At 55.0% G+C, this 20,389-nt stretch overlaps 2 protein-coding genes across 3 annotated transcripts; both read left to right on the top strand.

Moving 5' to 3' along the window:
• Positions 1-62: 62 nt before the first annotated feature.
• On the top strand, positions 63-11,702 carry LOC142038215 (disintegrin and metalloproteinase domain-containing protein 32-like). 2 transcript variants are annotated; one of them, XM_075043419.1, is made up of 20 exons: positions 63-198; positions 2,320-2,384; positions 2,650-2,711; positions 3,113-3,191; positions 3,680-3,756; positions 3,943-4,132; positions 4,648-4,704; positions 4,931-5,002; positions 5,834-6,000; positions 6,240-6,321; positions 6,479-6,615; positions 7,167-7,347; positions 7,596-7,685; positions 8,213-8,411; positions 8,944-9,052; positions 9,481-9,664; positions 9,911-9,991; positions 10,593-10,701; positions 10,864-11,020; positions 11,515-11,702. In XM_075043419.1, exons 2-20 carry the CDS (start codon positions 2,328-2,330, stop codon positions 11,588-11,590), a joined length of 2,166 nt encoding a protein of 721 aa, XP_074899520.1. In that variant the 5' UTR covers positions 63-198; positions 2,320-2,327; the 3' UTR covers positions 11,591-11,702. The 2 variants fall into 2 exon arrangements, with proteins under 2 accessions (XP_074899520.1, XP_074899521.1); XM_075043420.1 differs by lacking the exon at positions 63-198 and having other exon boundaries at positions 1,178-2,384; positions 6,246-6,321.
• Positions 11,547-16,649, top strand: LOC142038216 (disintegrin and metalloproteinase domain-containing protein 2-like). Its single transcript, XM_075043421.1, has 11 exons — positions 11,547-11,943; positions 12,133-12,211; positions 12,949-13,025; positions 13,136-13,313; positions 14,077-14,142; positions 14,390-14,461; positions 14,610-14,776; positions 14,870-14,951; positions 15,221-15,357; positions 15,606-15,786; positions 16,297-16,649. The coding sequence occupies exons 1-11, from the start codon at positions 11,687-11,689 to the stop codon at positions 16,504-16,506; spliced, it is 1,506 nt and encodes a 501-aa protein (XP_074899522.1). The 5' UTR covers positions 11,547-11,686; the 3' UTR covers positions 16,507-16,649.
• Positions 16,650-20,389: the final 3,740 nt, after the last annotated feature.

Raw genomic sequence — 20,389 nt, 5'->3', positions numbered from 1 at the left:
TGGCGCAGGCAGGGAGGGTGGTGGTCCCATGGCCCCCTGCCCGCCGGGCTGTCTCCTGCCAGGCCTCCCGATGCAGCGGGCGCTGGAGGACGTGACGCTGGCCTGGCCGGTGCTGGGCTCCTGCCTCCTCCTGCTCCTCCTGATCGGGGCCGTCTGCCTCGTCCTCTGGCGGCAGGCGCAGCCCCCAAACACGGAGGGGTGAGTGGGGCCCTCCGCGCCATGGGGGGACGGGGGGGTGCGGGATGGGGCCACGGTGTTCCCCCGGGAGGGTTGGGGTGATCCCTGGGGGAGGGTGGGGGCTGAGGTGATCCCCAGGGCTGGGGTGATGATTCCTGGGGGGGGGGAGGTGATTCCCGGGGGGCATATGAAGCAATTCTTGGGGGGGGATATGAGGCAATTCCCAGGGGGGGATATGAGGAGATTCTTGGGGAGGATATGAAGTGATTCCCAAGGGGGATATGAAGCGATTTCCAGGGGGGGATATGAGGTGATTCCCGGGGGGGGGGGGGGGTATATGAGGCAATTCCTAGGGGGGATATGAGGTGATTCCCGTGGCGGGGGGGTATATGAGGTGATTCCCTGGGAGGGGATTTGAGGAGATTCCCGGGGGGGATATGAGATGATTCCTGGGGGGGGGGGGGTATGAGATTCCTGGGGCAGGATATGAGGTGATTCTCAGGGGGGTTATGAGGAGATTCCCAGGGGGGATATGAGGCAATTCTTGGGGGGGATGAGGTGACTCCCAGGATGGGATATGAGGAGATTCCCGGGGGGGATATGAGGAGTTTCCCGGGGGGGATATGAGGAGTTTCCCGGGGGGGATATGAGGTGATTCCCGCGGGGGGGGTATATGAGGCAATTCCCCGGGAGGGGATAGGAGGAGATTCCCGGGTGGGGTATGAGGAGATTCCCGGGGCAGGATATGAGGAGATTCCCGGGGGGTATATGAGGCGATTCCCCAGGAGGGGACGTGAGGCGATTCCCCAGGGCCGAGGTGATCCCCGGGAGGACCGAGGCGCTCCCCAGGCCAGGCCGGGGCTGAGGCACCGCTCCGGGTCTCCTCACAGCCCCGCGGCCGAGGAGGGCAGCGACGGCCGGGACACGGACGTGGACACGGACACGGAGCCGGGGCCGGGTCATGGGCTCTAATAAAGGCGTTGGGCGGAGCCGCGTGTCCGCGCCCGTGTGCGGGGGGCGGCGGGGCCGTTAGGGGCCGTTGCGGGATGGGGCCGCGCCTGGCGCTGCTGGCCGCGCTGCTGCCCGCGCTGCGTGAGTGGGAGCCGGGCCGCCCCCCCCCCACCCGGGGCAGCACCCACGGCCGGGCGGGCCCACGAGGCACCCCCTCCATCCCTCACCTCCCCATCCTGCCGGTGGGATCCCTCCCGGCCGGGCACCCAGGGACCTCGCGGCCTAGGAGACCGACATGTGCTGGAACCTGACCTCACGCCCTGGCGGCTGATGTCACACCCTGGAAACTGACGTCATGGCCTGGCAGCAGCTGTCCCCCCCCAGGCCCGAGTCCCCCCCCCAAGCCCCACAGCCCCGGCCGGGAAGGGCCACCGGGCCCCGGGGCGAGGTTTGCTGGCGTGGAAGCCCGTCTGTCCCAAGGCTGGCGTTGGGCCGGGGGAATTTTTCCTCCTGGCTGCTTGGCAGGGATACACGGGGATGGTTTTGTCCTCCCGGCACGCCGTGCCATCTAGCAGGAATCCCGTGGAAGGGTTGTAGGCTTGCTTCGTGTTAAATCCTGCTCGCGGGGGCTGAGGGGGTGCAGCCGTTGCGAGCACCTTTTTTTTTTTGCGGGGGGGCATGTTGTGGTGGTTGGGTTTTGTCGATCTGCTAAGTGCGCGAAGCTGCGTGATGTCGGCAGCTGCACGGTGGGGACGGTGATGCTCGTGGGGACGGAGCAGGTCTTGGGGCTCCTTCTGAAATAGGAGTTTATTGCGTGGTTGTGGATGTGTGTCAGTGACTGGCCTCTCTGAGCCCGATTTTGGTTCCTGATGCAAGGTGGGTTGTTTCAGCCAGAGCTTGCTCTCATGCTCCCATCATACAGTGTTCGTATTCCTGGGCTCTGATCCAACAGTAGTAAGTGCACATAATTTTGCTTTTTCTACGTAGGTGTCTAGATACTTTAAAATAAAGTGTGGGTGAATGATAGGGTAGAAAGTAGAGTTGGTGAACCTGTGCAGGTAGACACCTTTATAGCCACATAGACAGATGCGGTCCCTGTCACAGGCATATGCAACTCTGACTGTGGCTGGCAAGCACAACCGTGGCGATGATAATCTCTAATTATAACTAAGAAACAAATTCTTTCTTTAGGTTCACAAATGCTGCTGCACATCACAGTTCCCCAGAGGCTGCTCTCAAAAACAGCTGGAGAGACGGTACTTAAGTAATCAAGTTATTTGGCGTTTGTGTGTGTGTGCAAGTGGATATACACGCGCAGGAATGTGATGTCTAACAGCCAAGGTGTGACTGGTAGAGGGACAGTTTTAGGTAACCACGTTCTGCCTGTGCAGGTGATGGGGGGGACCATGCTCTGCTGAGCCCTTGTGCTTGCCCACGGCATTTGAAGATTGCCCTCGGAGCGTGCTTTCCCAAAGCCGGCGTTCCTAATTCTCGCTTTCTCTGCTTTTCTGCACGTGCAAGGATGTGGTGTCCTATGTCCTCAGGATAGAGGGGAGGCCGTACACCATTCACCTGCAGCAGCAGTAAGTTGGCCGTGGCACTGCCTCTGACTGCTGCGGTGCTCTGCCCCCAGCATGTGGACGCTGCGGGGCTGTGGGGTGATCCCCGCTGCAGGCGTTGACACTGGCACAGCTCCCTCAGGCTCTTTCCAGCCTCTTGCCAGCTGCCAGGATCGTGCCCTGCTGCAGGCATGTCCCAAAGCCCCCAGGGAATGTGTGTGTGTACCATGCACCCGAGTGCTGAGGGGTGGCAGAGGGCTGAAAGAGGGTTTGAGGGATGTTTGTGCCTGTGAGCCCTGATGCCAGCGGGTTCTGGATCAGTCAGTGCAGCAGTGCAGGCTGCAGGACATGCAATAAGTTCAAGAAGCTCTGGGTGGGACCATTGCAGAGCATTTTCAGAGGATTTTTTTGTTTTTCTGCTCTAGATTCTTTTTACCTGATGATTTCAGGATTTACACATACAATGAGAAGGGATCCTTGCACTCTGACTCACCCCATATCAAGGTAATGATCACCTGCTTAGTGTTTCTGTTGCTGCGCTGTTCCAGGGTAGCCTTGCTGTTTGGTATTTTGGGGGATGACACTAGTTACTGCAGGGGAGCAGTGCTTCCCCTCTCTCCACCTTTTCACTTCCTAATCACAGCAGGAGGTGCTGGGGTGAAACAAAAATTTTCCTTGCAAATGCATGGTCAAATTCTTGTTTGTGAAAGTTTCTGGAGTCACTGAGTTTGCTCGGTTCAAAGCTTGTAATCCTGACCATGGCTACCCTTCCTGATGGAGAGACCAGGAGAAGAGCCCCCACACCCAGCAGTGTGGCTCAGCACAAGGCAGGGCAGTTCCTTATCGTAAGGATGCCACATCCTCACGCTAGGATTTGTTTTTAATGACTCGGGCCAAAGAGAGATTGTCCACAAAATCCTTGTTGTGCCATCATTTGACGGGGTTGCCTTTACAGCCACAGAAGGGGCTTCTTGTCCTCTGTTGTGATGTAGGGAGGCTGCCACTACCGGGGGTACGTCGAGGGCTTCCCCAGCTCAGCAGTGACCCTCAGCACCTGCTCGGGGCTCAGGTAACGAACCACCACCTCCCCGCGCTGCCCTGCCCGATAGTGCCGGTGGGCACGGCTGGGCCTTTGCCGCGGGGGAGCCCAGGGATGCCCCGGCAGCCTCGCTCAAAAGCGGCTGGGGCTGGGGCAGCGTCCCCGCCGCGGCTGCCAGTGCCCTGTGGCAAATGGCTGGTGCCGTCACCTTGGCAGGGGCTTGCTGCAGTTTGAGAATGTGAGCTATGGGATTGAGCCCCTGGGTTATTCTCCTGCGTTCGAGCACTTTGTGTATCGAGTGAGTGACGAGAGGACGGCAGGTTCCCTCTTGGCCAACAGCCACCCCGAGAGCGGGCCAGGGAGGCTGACAGCAGAGATGTCAACCAAAGCACGTGGAGGTGACGAAGTGAGTGTGTGCCTGTTCTCTCGGGGGTGCTGATGTCCCTGTCACGTGGGAGGGATCCGATCCCGCAGGAAGCTTTGGCCGGAGTCATCTGGACGGACAGAGATGGGGGAGGTTTAGGAGTGCCTGTGCTTGTGGTGGGGTGTCACATGGATCGTTACTGATCTAGTGCCTATGAAAGGCATCGCCAAGGGGTACAAGATTTATTGATGGATTTGTAAAAGCAGGGGTTTTTTTCCCTCCAGTTTGCAGACAATTGGCAGCAATGTTCTTGCTACTTCAGCCACGGGGTTCGTGTGAGTGTCCCAGGGCCCCAGTGTTCATCTTCGCTGAGAGCCGATGTTATTAGCGAAAGTCTTCAGCGTTGTCCTAGGTGTTAATACACAGCTTTTGCTTCCTGCCCTGAAAACAAAATCAGCACATGGCGATGCCTTGCAGAGGGTTTAGTGTCTCAGAAAAGTCAGCATTTCTTATGCCTCATGACTGAATTATTAACAGTGAAGGATTTTTTTTTCCAGACAGTGTCCAAATACCAGAGAGAGATGGCACTCCATATAGTTTTGGAAAGGGCTTTGGTAAGTCTGTGTCAGTCAGTTCCTGTTCTGTGTTTGTTTTATTTGTCCTTGGCTGAGCTGCGATAAACCTTTGCTGTGGTTGTCTACATGGTTCTGCCTGTCTCCGTACAGTCTGTGCCTCGTGGCCATGTGTCAGTGGGTGGAAGCCACGCTGAGAAAGATCACGATAAGCCTGTGTACTTCAGCGTGACAAATAACATAGATAAAATCTCATGTCATTTTTCAGTATGACTACCTGGGTGCAGACGAATATGTTGTGACACAGAAGATCGTTCAGGTCTCTAGCTTACTGAGCAGTGTAAGTTTTTCCTGGTTTATACGTACCAAGATAGAAATTTTAACACCTTATTTCAGCCAACTAATGGCTAGGTGTTGGTAGGATTTGTCTAATTTTTTAGAAGATAATAATTAAATGTGCTTTCTGGAAATATGGAGTCTCAGCTTGTTAGCTTCTGACTTTTTGGTTTAGTCTGTCAGAGCTCCAAGTGTGTCTAGGGCCTGTCCAGACTGGGGTAGGAGATGTGGAGGGGATTTTACACCTCGCTGTCCAACACAAACACATGCTCTAAATCAGTGCTGCTCTAGAGTCCAGCAGTGCCTGTTCAGAAAACCTCGGAGATAACACGCTGTCCCACAGTACATGCTCCACCGAGGGGCCATCGTGTGCTGAGGCAGGTGCCAGCAGCCACTGCTGCTCGTTTCCACCTCTCTGTCTTAAGGGAGTATTTTATTGTTTTCCTGCTTGTGTAGTGCACAGCTGAGTGAGTGTTTGACTTGAAATCACAGGGAATACTGTTTCTTCCTAGAAACCTGAAAAATGCAGACAAGGGCAAGTTTGTGTATTCTGTATGTGTAATTATTTAATATCTCTATTCAAGCTTAGGTTGTCTTTGGATTTATTGGATCCTGCTTACTGAACTAATTTTTTGTGCTCTTTTGGACACACTTCTGTGTCTTTCCATTTTGTATTTCCTACACCTTTTTCATGACACACATACAAAGCAGTCATCAGTTGCCACCTGCTCTTGTCTTTTCCAGAAGCAGTGTGGCTGCTAATAAGAACAAACATTTAAATAGCACTTGAAATGAAGCATAATGGGAGCAGCCACTTCTCTTGTTAAACTTTCAGATGTTCAGCTCTCTTAATCTAACAGTTATGCTGTCCTCCATGGAGGTCTGGATGGATAACAGTACATTTAAGACAATGGGGAATGGAGAAGAAGTGCTGGCGCAGCTCTTGGAGTGGAAGCAGACCAGCCCCATTCTGCAGCCCCATGAAGTGCCATATTTGCTCCTGTAAGAATAAATTGTCATTGTTATTTAAGAGAAGACAGTAACAACCTGCTGAATGCATGTACTCTTGAGCAAAAGGCTTTGCTATGACTGTGACGCCTCTTGTAAAAATTAAGTGAGAATGCAGTCCGGTATTGCAAACATAAAGTGAGCCCTACCCAAGCTTGGCATGATCAACGAGCTCTGGCCAGGGCGATGGGGTGTCCCAGGCTGGACGGCCGGTGAACACGTGTGTGTTTCAGATACAGGGACCAAGCAGCATTCATGGGTGCAACGGCTCTGGGAAAGGCGTGTCAGAGAGACGCTGCTGGCGCAGTGGCTGTGGTACGTATTGCTGGTCCCCCACTGGCCCATGTGTCCGTGAAGCTGGAGCTTGCCCATGGGCAGCAGGGACAGGGACGGGTGGGAGCATCCGGGGTCGGAGCTGGGGTCTCCGCAGGGAAGGCACCTCCACGGCAGCCCTGCTCTCTCCTCCCTCTAGTACCAAGGGGCCGTGACTCTGGAGTCCTTCTCCGTCCTCCTGGCGCAGCTGCTGGGACGCAGCCTGGGCATAAGCTACGACGACTCCCGAGACTGCCGCTGCCCCGGGCGCGTCTGCCTCATGAGCCCGGAGGCACTGTGAGTTGGTGGGGTCCTGTCCCTGCCCGCGGCGTTGCCCGTGCCCTGCGGGGGCTGGGGCAGCTGAGGTGGGTGGGCAGGATGCACTGGGGCAGATGGGGAGCCAGTGCCCGTCTGGCTTGTGCAGCCACGTGTCACCCACCACCTGGCCAAGTGGTTGCAGTTGTGTGCTGGGGATGATCGCAGGTTGTCCTCTCATCAGGGGTGTCCTTGACGAATGTCATTCTGTTGCAAAAATGACAACAAATCGGAAATACCTGCTTTTATTCCTTCAGGCAGGAAAAAAAGAATAATTAAATTAGTGATTGAGTGCTTAAATTGAGAAAAGAGACCTTTTCTTTCCAAAAGCAAGGTATTTCTGAATGTTTCTCAGCCTGTGTTAATAATGCATTGTAAAATGAGGTTTGGCAAGTGAACTGAAAGACACCCAGGGGACCATTGCGCCTTGTTCCAGTATGTGAGCAAGTCCTGGAATTGCACAGAGATTTTGAGAGAGTGAATGGCAGTAGATGTGTTAACACAAATAAGTATGGATAATTGCTTTATTTTAGACATGTCAGCGGGGCAAAAGCCTTTAGCAGCTGCAGCATCAGGGACTTTAAAACCTTCCTGAAGCAGAACAGGGACTGCCCTTTCATCAGGCATGCTCTGCATCAGCCTTCCTACCGTGCGGCTGTCTGTGGCAACGGTGTCATTGAGCCCGGCGAGCAGTGCGACTGCGGGGCGGCGGAGGTGGGTGCCACGCTCTGGTGGAGGGCTGTACTCTGCTTCTGGTCCTGAGAGCGGGTGGATGTAAGCTGGAAGTGGTCTCAGGTTGTGTATAAAGCATTTCTGCGGTAACATGCAGAAGCACAGCGTTCCTGCTCTTCCCTCGGCTCCTCTGAGGTGCACTGTTTGTTAAGAGGATGGGGGTCAGGGCAAGCAGTCATCCTGCAGATGGGGAAATTTGCAGCGAATAATGATTTCTGGTGTGTTTGCAGGCCTGTGCGTTAGACAAATGCTGTACTCCCCAGTGTAACTTCAAACCAGGAGTGAAGTGCTCCTTGGGATTGTGCTGTGAAAAGTGCCAGGTAAGGTATGTTCATAATTATCAGAAGTTAAGGCCATTTCTAAACCTTGGAGCAGTAGTATTTTCTACAGTAGCACTGTCAAACCAGCTTTCTGGTTTTGCTCAGACAGGCATCTCCAAAAAAATTTAATGATATTTGTGCTGCATTTTGTCTCTTCTGGTTTTTGTTGTAATGAATGTCAGGTAAGGCATGTTTTTATTGTTATGGCAAGATCGTTATTTATTTTTGGAGAAATAGTATGTTCCCATGCTGAAGGATGGAGACAAACTTACAATCGTAGTGCTTCCTGGGGAAGGGCTTTCCAGCTCAGCTCCCTGAAACCCCCGGGGGGAATATTACTGGGGGAAGAGCGTCCTGGACAGCGTAAGGTGCATGTGGTGACCCGAGTGCCTCAGAGGTGGTCCCGAGGGACCGGGGATGTGTCTCCAGACAGTGTCGGGAGGGGCTGCGTGGGGTCTGAGAGGGGAACCCTATGCTGGTGGGTGCAGAAGGATGGAGAGAAGAGTCCTTTCTGCCTCCTCTGCCAGTTCAAGCAGAAAAACTCACCGTGCCGCCCCGCCGCTGATGCGCAGTGCGACCTGGCCGAGTTCTGCAACGGGTCCTCCGCATCCTGCCCCCCCGACCTGTACGTGCAGGACGGGCACGGCTGTGAGCACGGCACCGGCTACTGCTACAAGGGACGCTGCCAGTCTCCAGACCTGCAGTGCCGGGCACTCTATGGGAAAGGTAACAGGCTGCTCTGTCATCACTAGTACCAACGTCGAGCTCCAGGGCTGGTCTGGGGCAGAAGGTGGCATCCGAGCATGATGGATGCCCACCCTCTTTCTTATATGAAATTGGGGAAGCTGGGGACTGCTGGGATTGTGCAGGGTAGGGAAGGGCAGAGGCAACCGCAGGATGGATTTCCCACACTTGCAGAGAGGGGAAGGGAATGGGCGATCAGAGGACGGTGACAGTTTCCACGGGGATTTCAGGCTGAACATTGACACAGCCGGTCATGCACACCTCACTGCCTCTCAGAGAAAAGAACAAGCCAGAAACATACCCTGATGCTGTTGTGGAAGGTGTTTTGTACTGGTCAGTCCATTCCACTGTCTGAGAGATCTGTCCCACAACCCGGAGGTGGCTAGTGATGGGACTGGAGCAGTAGCCAAGTATTCCTCTGTCAGAGGCCAGAACTGATAAGTGTTAAAGACAGCAGAGGTATCTTAGTCTGTACTACCCTCAGTGGTAACCAGTATTATTTCTAAATTTCCAGGTGCAAAAAATGCTCCTTTGGCCTGTTATGAAGAAGTCAACCATCAGCAGGATAGGTTTGGACACTGTGGCAGCCACCCAAAGGATGGCTATCAGCCCTGTTCCTGGCCGTAGGTTTCAAGGGACTGCAAAGTGTTGAACTGGGAATATATATTTAATTTATGCTTCCCTTTGCTGTCGGTGCAAAGTAATAATCTGTAAGAAGGTTGCGTTCAGTATGTTTCTGTTTTGCTGGGCAGAATTGACTTGCAGTATGAGCTCTAGGCATTGTTTAGAGAAACAGTGGTGTAGAGAAACTGGAGACTTCCGATGGCAACCTCAGCACACGCCTACTTGTGCAAGCGTTTCATGTTCTGATGGTTCATAGGATGGCTTCTCCCCTGGTATCAAGGATTCAACTCTTCTGAACACCATATGCTTGTGTTTTTATTTTGTGTAAATCCCCCTCCCCGAATTGTGCATCTCAAAGTCTCCAGCACTGTGATAAATCAGATGCTGTGTGTACTGCTCTAATTTATTGTGCTAATGAATTTTTTAGGAATCTGGGATGTGGAAAGTTAGTATGTACATACCCGAATCGTATTCCCTTCACAAAAGTCAAGGGTGCCATAATTTATGCTCAAGTGCAAGAACATCTATGCGTGTCTTTCGATTTTATGCGTGGACCCACAGCGCCTGATCCTCTCCTGGTGAAAGACGGCACAAAATGTGGTCCTGGAAAGGTAAGAAATAGTGCACAAACATCTGGAAATAGCATATAATTATCACGACTGTAACAGTTTTAGAAATAGTTGCCATTTAGCCGCATGAGTTAAAGGTGGTCTGTACTTATGTTTTTAGTAATTATTATCTGTGCTATTGAATTTGATCGTTCTTTAGGGCCAGGAATCCTTTTTAGAGTTATGGCAAGCATGGTAAAGGCTGATGAAAAAGTGCCCAGTGGGATTTTTTTCCTTTTGGTCTTTCAGGTTTGTATGAATGGCACATGCCACCCACATTCAGTCCTGAAGTATGACTGCAACGTGCAGAAAAAATGCCACGGGCATGGAGTAAGTAACAGCAATGCACTTAAGTTAGTGTTATTGGTTTGACGAATATTGCTGAAGAAGAGAGAGTGGTTCTGTTAAAATGCCCACTGGGGCTTGTCTGTGAATTGCCTAGACCTATGTTTTGAGCTAACACTTTTTCCCTGCAATCATCACACAGTAATGAGTTACCATGGGAGAAATTAAGTGAGACCACCCAACTTACTTTCTGACCCAAGTGAAAAATAAGTGAGATAAAGGGACTTGGAGTATTTGCTTGTCTAGATTAGCAGAAAACTGGAAAAAAAAGAGTATCTAGAGAGGATTTAACTGCACATAACTGAAATAGTGTTGGAAACGATCAACGTAGCTGTGCAAGGCGAGAGGCAGCGTGGTGAACAGTGGAGTGGGAGCACAGGGGAAGGCCGAGGGGCCTCTCGCAGAGCGGTGTCTCGCGGTGCCAGCAGGCTGGTTGTGCCGGCAGCATGGGAGCAAGGCATGCGGGGGTGTGCGGAGGAGAGCAGGGGCGGGTAGGAAAGCAGCAATCCTGGTGGAGATGGAGCACTGTTCCTCAGTAGGGGTTTTTACAGTGGGGGATGATTTCCGCCCACCCTGGTGTCGGCAGGTGTGCAATAACAAGAAGAATTGCCACTGCGATCCGGGCTGGAAGCCCCCCCAGTGTAAGATTCGAGGATCCTTTGCAGGCGGCAGCATTGACAGCATGCTGGGCCGTGGTGAGTGCTGCAGCTGGGCTCTGGGTGCCCTGTGGCTTTACTGGGTGTAACGGCGGGTCCCACAGCCCTGCAAACGGCCCCGTCGAGCTCACAGATGAGCAGACGGCCCATGGCATCGCCTGGCCCTTACCTGGAGCTGTACCTTTGCTTCTCTCACCCTAGATCATACTGCCAAAAGCTCCGTCCTGGCTGTGCTGAAGAACCGGCTGCTGCTGAGCTTTGGCGGTGTCTTCCTCGCCCTGGTCTGTGGCACCATCATGATTATGAAGTGGAGCCAGCTGAAAAGTTTCTGTGCAAGGAGAGCATCACAAACAGATGGGTGAGTTGGTATTTAGTTACTTAATGGAAATTCTCAGTTCTGGGTGCGGGAGATGGGCAGGGAGCATGGAATTACTGGAAAAGCTGGCGAGTGGGATTTACAGCCTGGGCAGAGCAGGGAAAGTGGTACTTGGGAAACAGTAACCGTTTGTTGGTAAACTGGGAACTGTTTGTTGGTCATCAAGGGAAGAAGCTAGCAAACAGATGTCTAAAATATACAAACGTAGGAGAAGCAAAACTAAGGGTGGATTTCCTGGCACCAAGCAAGCTCTGTATGCAAGAACTGGAGGAAATAGGTTTCCTTTTGCTAATTCTTGGGGAAAGCAAACCGTAAAAGGGGAAAACTAGGATACAGGAGAAGCTGCCGGTCCCAGGCAGCTTACTCTGTCTGATGTGGAGGAGGAGAGCGGGTGGGAGACAGAGCTCGGGGGAGCAGGGCTGGCTCAGAACACCGGGGCCGGCAGGGCTGAGGCACCGCTCCGGCTCTCCGCACAGCTCCGCAGCCGAGGAGGGCAGCGACGGCCGGGACACGGACGTGGACACGGACACGGAGCCGGGTCATGGGCTCTAATAAAGGCGTTGAGCGGAGCCGCGTGTCCGCGCCCGTGTGCGGGGGGGGGGGCGGCGGGGCCGTTACCGGCCGGGCCCTGGGGCCGTTGCGGGGGCGATGCGGGCGGCGCTGGGGCTGCTGCTGGGGCTGCTGGCCGCGCTGGGGCCGCGGCGGGCGGGGGCGGGCGCTGCCCCGCAGGTAGGTGCGGAGCCCGGGACACCCCCCCCCCACCCTTACCCCTCTCCATGCCCCCCTGGCCCCCGCCGGCCCCTAACGCTGCTCTCCCCGCGGGCAGCACGCCCGGACCTACATCATCCCCATCGAGGGGATCCCCCGCACCGTGCGCCTGCGGCAGCAGTAAGTGGGGGGCAGCGGTAAGTGGGGGGGCAGCGGGCAGGCAGCGTGTGTGTGTGTGTGTGTGTGTGTGTCCCGGCCCCTCTGCAGCCCCCCGGGGCTGCGCAGGCTGGTGGCCGGGGACTGGGGAGGGCCGCTGCCTCGCGCGGTGGCCACCACGTGTGGCCACTGTCGAATGCAAAGGGGCTCACCTCTGGTTTGTACCGTAGAGTGTTTTTGCCGGAGGATTTCCGGATCTATACCGATGGACGAGGGGGGCTCGCAAAATCCGAACTGGCACATATCGAGGTAATAGTCATGCCCTGCGTGCTGCACCCAATATCCCTGAGGACAGAGCAGCTGTGGGAGCGCTCCAGGAGGAAGGTGGAGAGGAGAGTCCCCTCTGCAGCAATGCTCTGCAGAGCCTTGCTCTGCCCCAACACGGTGCCAAGCAGGAACTTTCTCAAGGCACCAAACCCCTTCCCTGGGACCACAGGTAACCAAGCCCGTGGTGTTCAAACGTCGATGTGGTTGATACCGGTGTGGAGGAAGGTGGGCAGCACCCAGCCAGCGGTGTTGCAGAGGGGCAGGGGTGTGGGCTCAGCCTCTAGCTGAAGCAGCAATGCAAGCAATCTCATCTCCCATGATGGAGATTGTCCTACAGTTTGTGGGCTCGGGCTGTCTTGGGGGGCTGCGGCTGCTGCCAGGTGAATGGCTGCATCACCCAGTCAGCACAGTGTTTGGGAGGACAGCCGTGCTGAGGGCACGCATCGGCTCGCACCCTGCCGCAGCAAGGACTGACGTGGGGGTGTAACGGGTTCCCAAGGACGGTAGGGACAAAGACCAACCCGGGGCCGGTGCAGGTGTCCGTTCCCAGAGGAGGCCGCAGTGCTGTGCTTCTCCCACATGCATTGCGTGCCCATCCTCTGCGGGGACGGGGACCACAGTGCAGGCGGTAGCAAGGTCTGGTGCCTCGCACGCTGCAGTGTTCCCCAGGTCTCTCCGGAGGAGGCACCGAGCTGTTGATACAGCTTTACTCCTTCCAGCGTGACTGCTTCTACGAAGGCTATGTTGAGGGTTTCCCTGTTTCACTTGTGGCACTTAGCACCTGCTCCGGCCTGAGGTAAGGTGGTTGCCTTTGCGTGGGGGACAGGCGCCACTGAGAGCGCTGGGCGGTGTTGGTGCCATCCCAAGGAGGAGCCATTCCTGCCGCTCTGCACCTTTGCTTTCCAGTGGGATCCTGCAGCTCATGAATGCCAGCTATGGGATCAAGCCTCTGGAGGCTGCAGCCGGGTATCAGCATCTTGTGTACCCAATGTGGAATGAAAACATAAAGACTCGGCTGTTCATAGAAAACAGCTCTCTCGCCTGGACTGTGGAGGTGTCACTGGAGCCAGAGGATGCAATAGCAGTGAGTACAGCTCCTGGCTGGGTGGTCTTCAGTGGGATGGTAGCCATAGACCTGGGAAATTTGTAGCTGAAGGATGCCTCAATTTGTGCAATAGTGTGTTGTTTTGGAGCTTATTTGGTACAGAGGATGCTAAAGGGCTTCGTAACTCATCTGTGCTAAGGATGAGGTCTTTGCCTGTGATGGGTGGGAGCTTGTGAGGGTGGTCCGAGGCTGGGTGAGCAGGAGGGGGATTTCTCGGCAGCGGTTATCATGCAAGAGTTGACCCTGCCTGCTTATTAACGGGGCAGAAGACAGCCAGGTAAGCGGGGAGGGCACGTTCCTTCGCTGGAACTTACCCTCTGGGCCAAATCCACCACGGCGTGCAGTGCCAGGAGGGCAGTGGTTGCGGCAGGCAGCTGGTGTGTGGTACTGCTGGGTGACTGGGTTGCAGAGCTGTTGTGAATGGGAAGGAGTCAATGCTTGCCTCTGCTCTCTGTTATAAGTTGCTTTTTTTTCCACTGGTCTGCGGCCTTGCCAAAATGTCTGTTGTTGTAAATATGTCTGGAATCTGTGGCTGAGGATGTTGTGTTGTAGATGATGTAAGGACTGTTTTCCTGGGAGTCTGGGGCTGCTCATCCTACAGCTCCAAATGGCCATGAAGTGCAGTAACTGACCCTGGACCCAGAGGTCTCCTTTGCAGAGCTGCTACGAACTGCAGAAGCTCTGCAGTAATGTGTGCATGGGGTGTTTTTGTTGTTTAGTTCGCTTTTTGGTTTTCCTATAGAGTAAGCAAGCTGTCCATAGATCCTCCTGGTATCTGGAAATGCATGCAGTTTTGGACAAATCTTTGGTAAGTCTTTGCATCCTCTCTGCTGTAAATTGTTGCCTCTAGAAAAAAAACTTCTGCATGCAGCAAGTCTGTAGCTACACAAGAATATCGAGAGCAATTTGCACGGGGCTTGAGAGTCTCCATGCAATGGGAACAAAATCCCTTGGGCATGGACAAGAATATGTTGTGGCAGGGACCACAGCCAGTGCTCTTGGAGAGTTTGCCTTGCACGGTGCCCTGACATGCTCTTGTGTTTGTCTCCTTTCAGTATGACTATATGGGAGCAGACAAGGATGCTGTGACAGCCAAGATAGTGCAGCTTTTCAGCTATGTGAACAGTGTAAGTTGCTTTTGGTTGCATCCTGAACATGTATGGGAAATGTGTGGTAGCAGTATGGATAAGGCCCTGTAGCTAAACAAGTGGGAGGCTGCAGAGCAGCAGGGCTCTGTGGACCAGCCATGGTGTCTGTCTGTCTGTCTGCCTCCAGATGTTTGCTCGCCTCAATCTGACGATAGTACTGTCTTCTCTGGAGCTTTGGACAGAAAAGAACAAAATCCCAACCACGGGAGGTGTTGAGGAGTTGCTGCAGAGATTTTTGCAGTGGAAGAATGTGCATCGTGTGTTGCGGCTGCAGGACATAACGTTCCTATTTGTGTAAGATGAGGATGGCTGTGTCGACATGGAAACAAAAGGAAGAGGAAGGTGCCATTATACAGTATGGAGGACTGAGTCTGGTCTGTTCCCCAGTTACAGGGAGCAGTCCCATTACGTGGGGGCATCTTCTGCAAAGAAGCTGTGTCTCAAAAACAATGCTGGAGGCGTTGCCTTGGTACGGTACCACTGAGCTGTCTGTCTGTCCCCATAACCTCCCGTGCCTGCAGGTAAGGTGGTGAGTGGTGCCTCAGGAGCTAAGCCCCGTGCACAACCCGAGGCTGAGGAGCTCCCGAGCGAGGCAGCAGAGGTGCCAGGGGGGTGCAGACTGAGTGCCCCCCGGGCTGTTGGCACAGGAGCCCTCATGCCCACCAGAACCACAAGGGAAGGAGCTCGGGGGTGGCAGTGACGGTAGGCTGAGGCCCGTCCTTGTCCCCCCCCCCGCAGTACCAGAGGGCTATGACGCTGGAGGCGTTCGCAGTTGTTGTGGCTCAGCTGCTGGGGCTCAGCCTGGGGATGGCGTACGACGATCCGGGGAGCTGTCATTGTGCAGGAGCCGCCTGCATAATGCAGGCCAGCTTGGTGTAAGCCTTCCCCTGCCCCCTCAGCACGTGGGTGGGTTTCGGTGTGATGGCACAAGTGGGACACGCTCCCGCTGGGTGTGCGCGGTGCCCGTCTGTGCGATGCTGCCCGTGAGGGGCAGAGCAGGGGCAGACAGCGGGCGGCTCCTGGGGGTGACCGCAGTGGAGAGCAGCTGCCCCGTGTTACCGACATCTTCTACGGGTGTGAAAGGCCACGCAGCCCCAGACACAGGCAGCCCTCTGACTTGCAGACACTTGGCCGGTGTGAAAGCCTTCAGCAGCTGCAGCATAAGAGATTTTCAGCATTTTCTCGCCACTGGGGGAGGGCAGTGTCTGCTGAACAGGCCAGCTATGGATACAGCATATAAAGCTCCCGTGTGCGGCAACAAAGTGGTGGAGCCGGGAGAGGCTTGCGACTGTGGTACCACCGAGGTTAGTTGTGGAGCCTTGGTACAGCAGGAAAGAGCCAAGCCATGTGTCCCAGGGTGGGAAGAACAATCCCAAGAGAGCTGTGAATTGCTCCTGTATCCCCCAGACCTCTGTGCAGGGCAGAGAGAGCCCAAGGCTTTATGAAACCCTAAAGCCATGCAGACACTTGGATATGCTTGCCACTGTGGCTGGAGTGGCTGTCATAGAGGGACGTTGTGTGGTGTTGGCAACAGATGGATGGAGGGAGTTTGTAAGCAGTTGTAGCTGTAAAGAGGGGCTGCCCCAGCCCCTCACTGCAGGGACAGTTGTGGGGAGAAACTCTGTGACCGCAGCCTGCCAAAAAGGCAGGGGTGCTGTAGCAGTCCTGTGGTTTGCTGGCAGGGCATAGGCAGAGGTGAAGGCAGCAGGGAAGGTCTGGTAAAGGAGCAGTACTCCTGTTGCAGAGTACTGGGGAGCAATGGGTGAACTCCTCTGTCTTGCTAGAAGCTCGCTGGTTTTGTGCTGTGCACGCAGATCTGCAAGCAATCTCTGTCCCTGCAAGTGCTGCCAGCACCGGCAATGGCTCCCCCACGGCCGCAGCCACGTATGGTTTTGAGGGCAGAAAATATGGTCTTGCTGTGGGAGCATGGATGGCTGGCGGCAGCCAGTGTGGCAGAGGGCTCTGCCTGGGGACCATGGGTGCCACCATCCACTGGAGAGCCTGGAGACGGCTGCCTTGGATGACAAGGGCTGCTGGAGGGAACAAGCTCTCTGGCTTGTTCCCTTGTCATCCTTGGGAGAAGGGGAACCTTTCCTGACTGTCCCTGCTGGTCACCTCCAGGAATGCCAGCGTGACCCATGCTGCACCATTGGCTGCAAGTTGAGGAGAGGGGTGCAGTGCCTGTCAGGACCGTGCTGTCGGAAATGCAAGGTAAGGTGTGTGGTGGAAGCGGGTTCCCTAGGGATAGAGAGCTGCTGCGCTGGCATCGTTCGCGTACGTGCCTAACGTGAAGCGGGAATGTAATGGGACCCAAGGGGGAAACAGGGACTGTGCATCCAGCCAACGGTACTGGCTAGGGCGCTGATGTGGACGGTCAGCAAATGTTGGAAAGTGAAGTGAGTGCTGTGAAGTGCTGGTGCTAGTTAGGTGCCTGTGTCCCAGGAAGGTATTTTTAGGGTGCAGGTACTGTGCCTACTCCCAAAGTCCTGAGATGAAGGAGATGCTGACTTTATGGCTACACGCAAGGCTCATAGTGGCATCCCCCATTTGGCCTTCCCAGCTGGGCAGTGCAGGCTGCACGGGGCCGGGTGACTCCTGTCAGTGGTGGCATGTCTGTCCTCTCGCCAAGAGCCACGCAGGCTGCAAGGGAGGGCAGCGGGGCGCAGGAGCGACCTGGGGCCACAGGAGCTGGAACAAAGGCAGAGTGAGCAGAAGTCAGCACAGGAGAGTCGTGCCGTGTTGGGCTGTGTGGGTGCCAACCGTGTAGGGGGGGGGCTGCAGCTGGAGCTGGGTCTCCAGAGTGCCAGCAGCTTTGGTCTTGCAAATGTACAGAGGGGAAAGGGTGCAAGTGTGGTCCGGAGCCAGAGGAGCTGAGACTTCCCTTTCTGGGGAAGAGCCACTGTGGTGTCTGGAAGGTATGCAGTCTATCTATTGTGCAGATCAGGCCAGCTGATGTTACGTGGGAGAAGCTTTGGATGTCCTTTTGTTTGTGTCGCTGGTTGATGCAGTTGTTGAAAATGGCAGATAGAGTGGTTGGTCTGAAATCTCTCCCTTATGGGCCTCGATTCCAGGCAGTTGGAAGTTGTGTGGTGGCAGCAGAGGGTGCTGGGTGGCAGCAGGCTTAACAGGAGACAGCAGTGTGCCTGAAGTGGTCAGGTGGTTGGATGAGATGATCGGTGTAGGTCCCTTCCAACTGGAAAATATTCTCTTGCCCTTCTCCCTTCTTCTCCCTTCTCCCTTCTTCTCCCTTCTCCCTCTCTTTCCTCCTAATTCTGTTGTAATCTGTTCTATTGAAATTCTGTTCTACTGAAATTCTATTCTAATCTAATCTATTTTCTTTCCTCTAGTTTGTGAAAAAAGGCACGTTGTGTAGAAGCAGCTCTGAGGATGAGTGCGAGTTGAAGGAATATTGCAACGGCACCTCTGGGGAGTGCACACCTGACCTCTGGGTCATGGATGGGCATCCCTGCAGCAGGAACACCGCCTTCTGCTACCAGGGAGTCTGCCAGACAGCCAACAAGCAGTGTCAGAAGGTCTTTGGACGAGGTAAGGGTGAAGGATTGCAGGAGAAGGGCTGGCTGTCGTGCGGGGAATGCGAAGACCTGGAAAGAAAGCATTGAAGTGGGAAACCCTGGCAGCCCAACCTATGTGCGCAAGTAAAAAGGGACAGGAGGTGCAGAGGAAAGGGAGGAAGCGTGTTGGGTGTCTGTCTGTCGGTGTGCTGCTGCGGTGCAGGGTAGTCTGGGTGTGTGTATAAGGGACAGAGACCCTGTAGCCGGAGTGGAGATGTCAGTGGGAGAAGAAATCTTGTGGAAGTTGATCCAAGCTGGGTGAAAGAGCAAGTGGCTGAGGGGCTGGTGGAAAATCCTGTGTGAGCACCACGGGAAGGGTGTCCAGGCACAAGGGTGAGCAGCTGGCCTGGCTGTGACTGGAGTAACTGAAGTCAGGGTGGCACGGCGCATCTGCCAGGAGACATAGGGCTGCTTTGGCAGCACGCTGTCAGGTACGATGCACTCGTGCGTGTCCTGGATACCTCAAGAAGTGGCTCGTAATGAGCGTCTGCCTCGCGACTGCAGGGCGATATGTATACATGTGGTGTTGCAGCACTGATGCTGTTCCAGGGAGGCTGGCAATGAAGGAGCAGTGTGTAGTTGGAAGTGGCGGTGGGAGCAGTTGGTGGGGGACACAGCCATGCAGGATGAGGCTTGGCTACCTGTGAGCAATGTCCTTTCCAGCCAGGTGGTTGGTCTCATTCTGTGGGAGGTGACTCCCAGTGCGGAAGGGAGGCAGCCGGAGCATCCCACCGAGGCAGGCTGTAGGGAGCACGAAAGCAAGCAGGCTGGGTCTGGGCTCCTGCACAGCCATGGCTCCGAATGCCTGTGAGCACACGGGTGGCCCTAGGCATCACCGAGTAGCGTGTGTAGTGTGTGGCCTAAGTGGTGATGCCCAACCCTGAGGTGGAGACAGCCTGTTGGACAGACCACGAGTGTCGTTATGTGTTTGCAGGTGCCAAGAACGGGCCCTTGGCTTGCTACGAAGAAATCAACAGCCAAAGGGACAGAATGGGACACTGCGGCTCCAATCGCCACGGTTACCAGCATTGTGCATGGAAGTAAGTGCTGTAGCAAGGGTGCTGGGGTGCTCTGGCTGCAGCGTGGTCTGCCACGGAGCGGGGAGCCTGGTCCCACGGCAGGGGAAGAGGCAGAGTGCAAATGGGCTCCCCGGCTCAGCCGCCCTTCAGTGGAGAGAAACATGCCGTCCTGGGGCTGGGTGAACAGGGGCACTGGACATGTCCGTGCAGAGCTGGTGAGCACACGGGCTGGGAGGGGGGGATGCGGAAAGGGCCTGTGGTGGACATAAGCGTGCCGTGTCCCTGTGCTGGGAATTGGGCGTTTGGGGTCCAGTTTCCAAGCACTCGCTTGGTGTTGGCAACAGAGCTGAAATGGAAGGATGAAGGTGGCTGTTGTCAAGTCTTTGCTCGTGATGCCTTTGCAGGGATCTCCGCTGTGGGAAGCTCGTGTGTGAATATCTGGGCTCCAAGCCCTTTACCAAGGAGAAGGCTGCGGTGATTTATGCGCGGGTGCAGAACACGCTGTGTGTAACATTAGACTACATGAAGCCTCCCATGGAAAGGGACCCCATGCTGGTGAACGATGGCACTGTCTGTGATGACCACAAGGTAAGCGATCCTCTGATGTGTAGCAGCTCCCTTGGGAGAAGGGAGGACTTGTAGAAAGTATTGCTGTCAACTCCATCCCGCAGGAGTTGGGATAGATGTATGGGTGGTGTGACCCCCTTCAGATGGGGTCTGGCCCGAAGCCTGATGCTCCCTTGTGAGTTCCCAAAAGATCTGCAGCTCTCCTGAGTTGGAGCTGAGTGCGTAACTGCCTGGCTGGCTGACCCGGGGTTGCCTGCATGCTTGTGCTGTAGATCTGCCTGAACCAGCAGTGTGTGCCTGCCACTGTCCTGAACTATAAATGTGAGATGAAGACAAAGTGCCACGATCACGGTGTAAGTCATGGTGCTGCGCATTGTTGTTTGTGGTTTGTTCAACTCTCTGGTGATGTGGCTCGCAAAAGTGGCATCTCGGATCATATTTGTGGGGAAGAGAGGTCAAGAGGGGCTTGGTGGTGGAAGTGCCGGACCATCTCTCGAGGCTGCATGAATAGCACCTCCAACATAGCTTCCTCGTGGAGCCAAGTGGTTCCTCTTTGTAAATCAGCCAAATGGAAAGTGTCCGAGCCTACCGGAGGCTGGAAGAAGCCATAAGGACAGGGAGAAGGCAGTGCCCTGGGAGGTGACAGCCAGCATTGACCAAGGCAGAGGGCCAGCTGTGGGAGCCCTGGGCGAGTTGTGCCCAGGGAGGCTTTGCCTGGCGCGAGGTGCCCTGACATCTGTGCCCAGTGC

This window comes from Buteo buteo, chromosome 12 (genome assembly GCF_964188355.1).
Source record: "Buteo buteo chromosome 12, bButBut1.hap1.1, whole genome shotgun sequence".
NCBI classification, from domain to species: Eukaryota; Metazoa; Chordata; class Aves; order Accipitriformes; family Accipitridae; genus Buteo; species Buteo buteo.
This window is presented reverse-complemented; position numbering and strand designations above follow the sequence as displayed.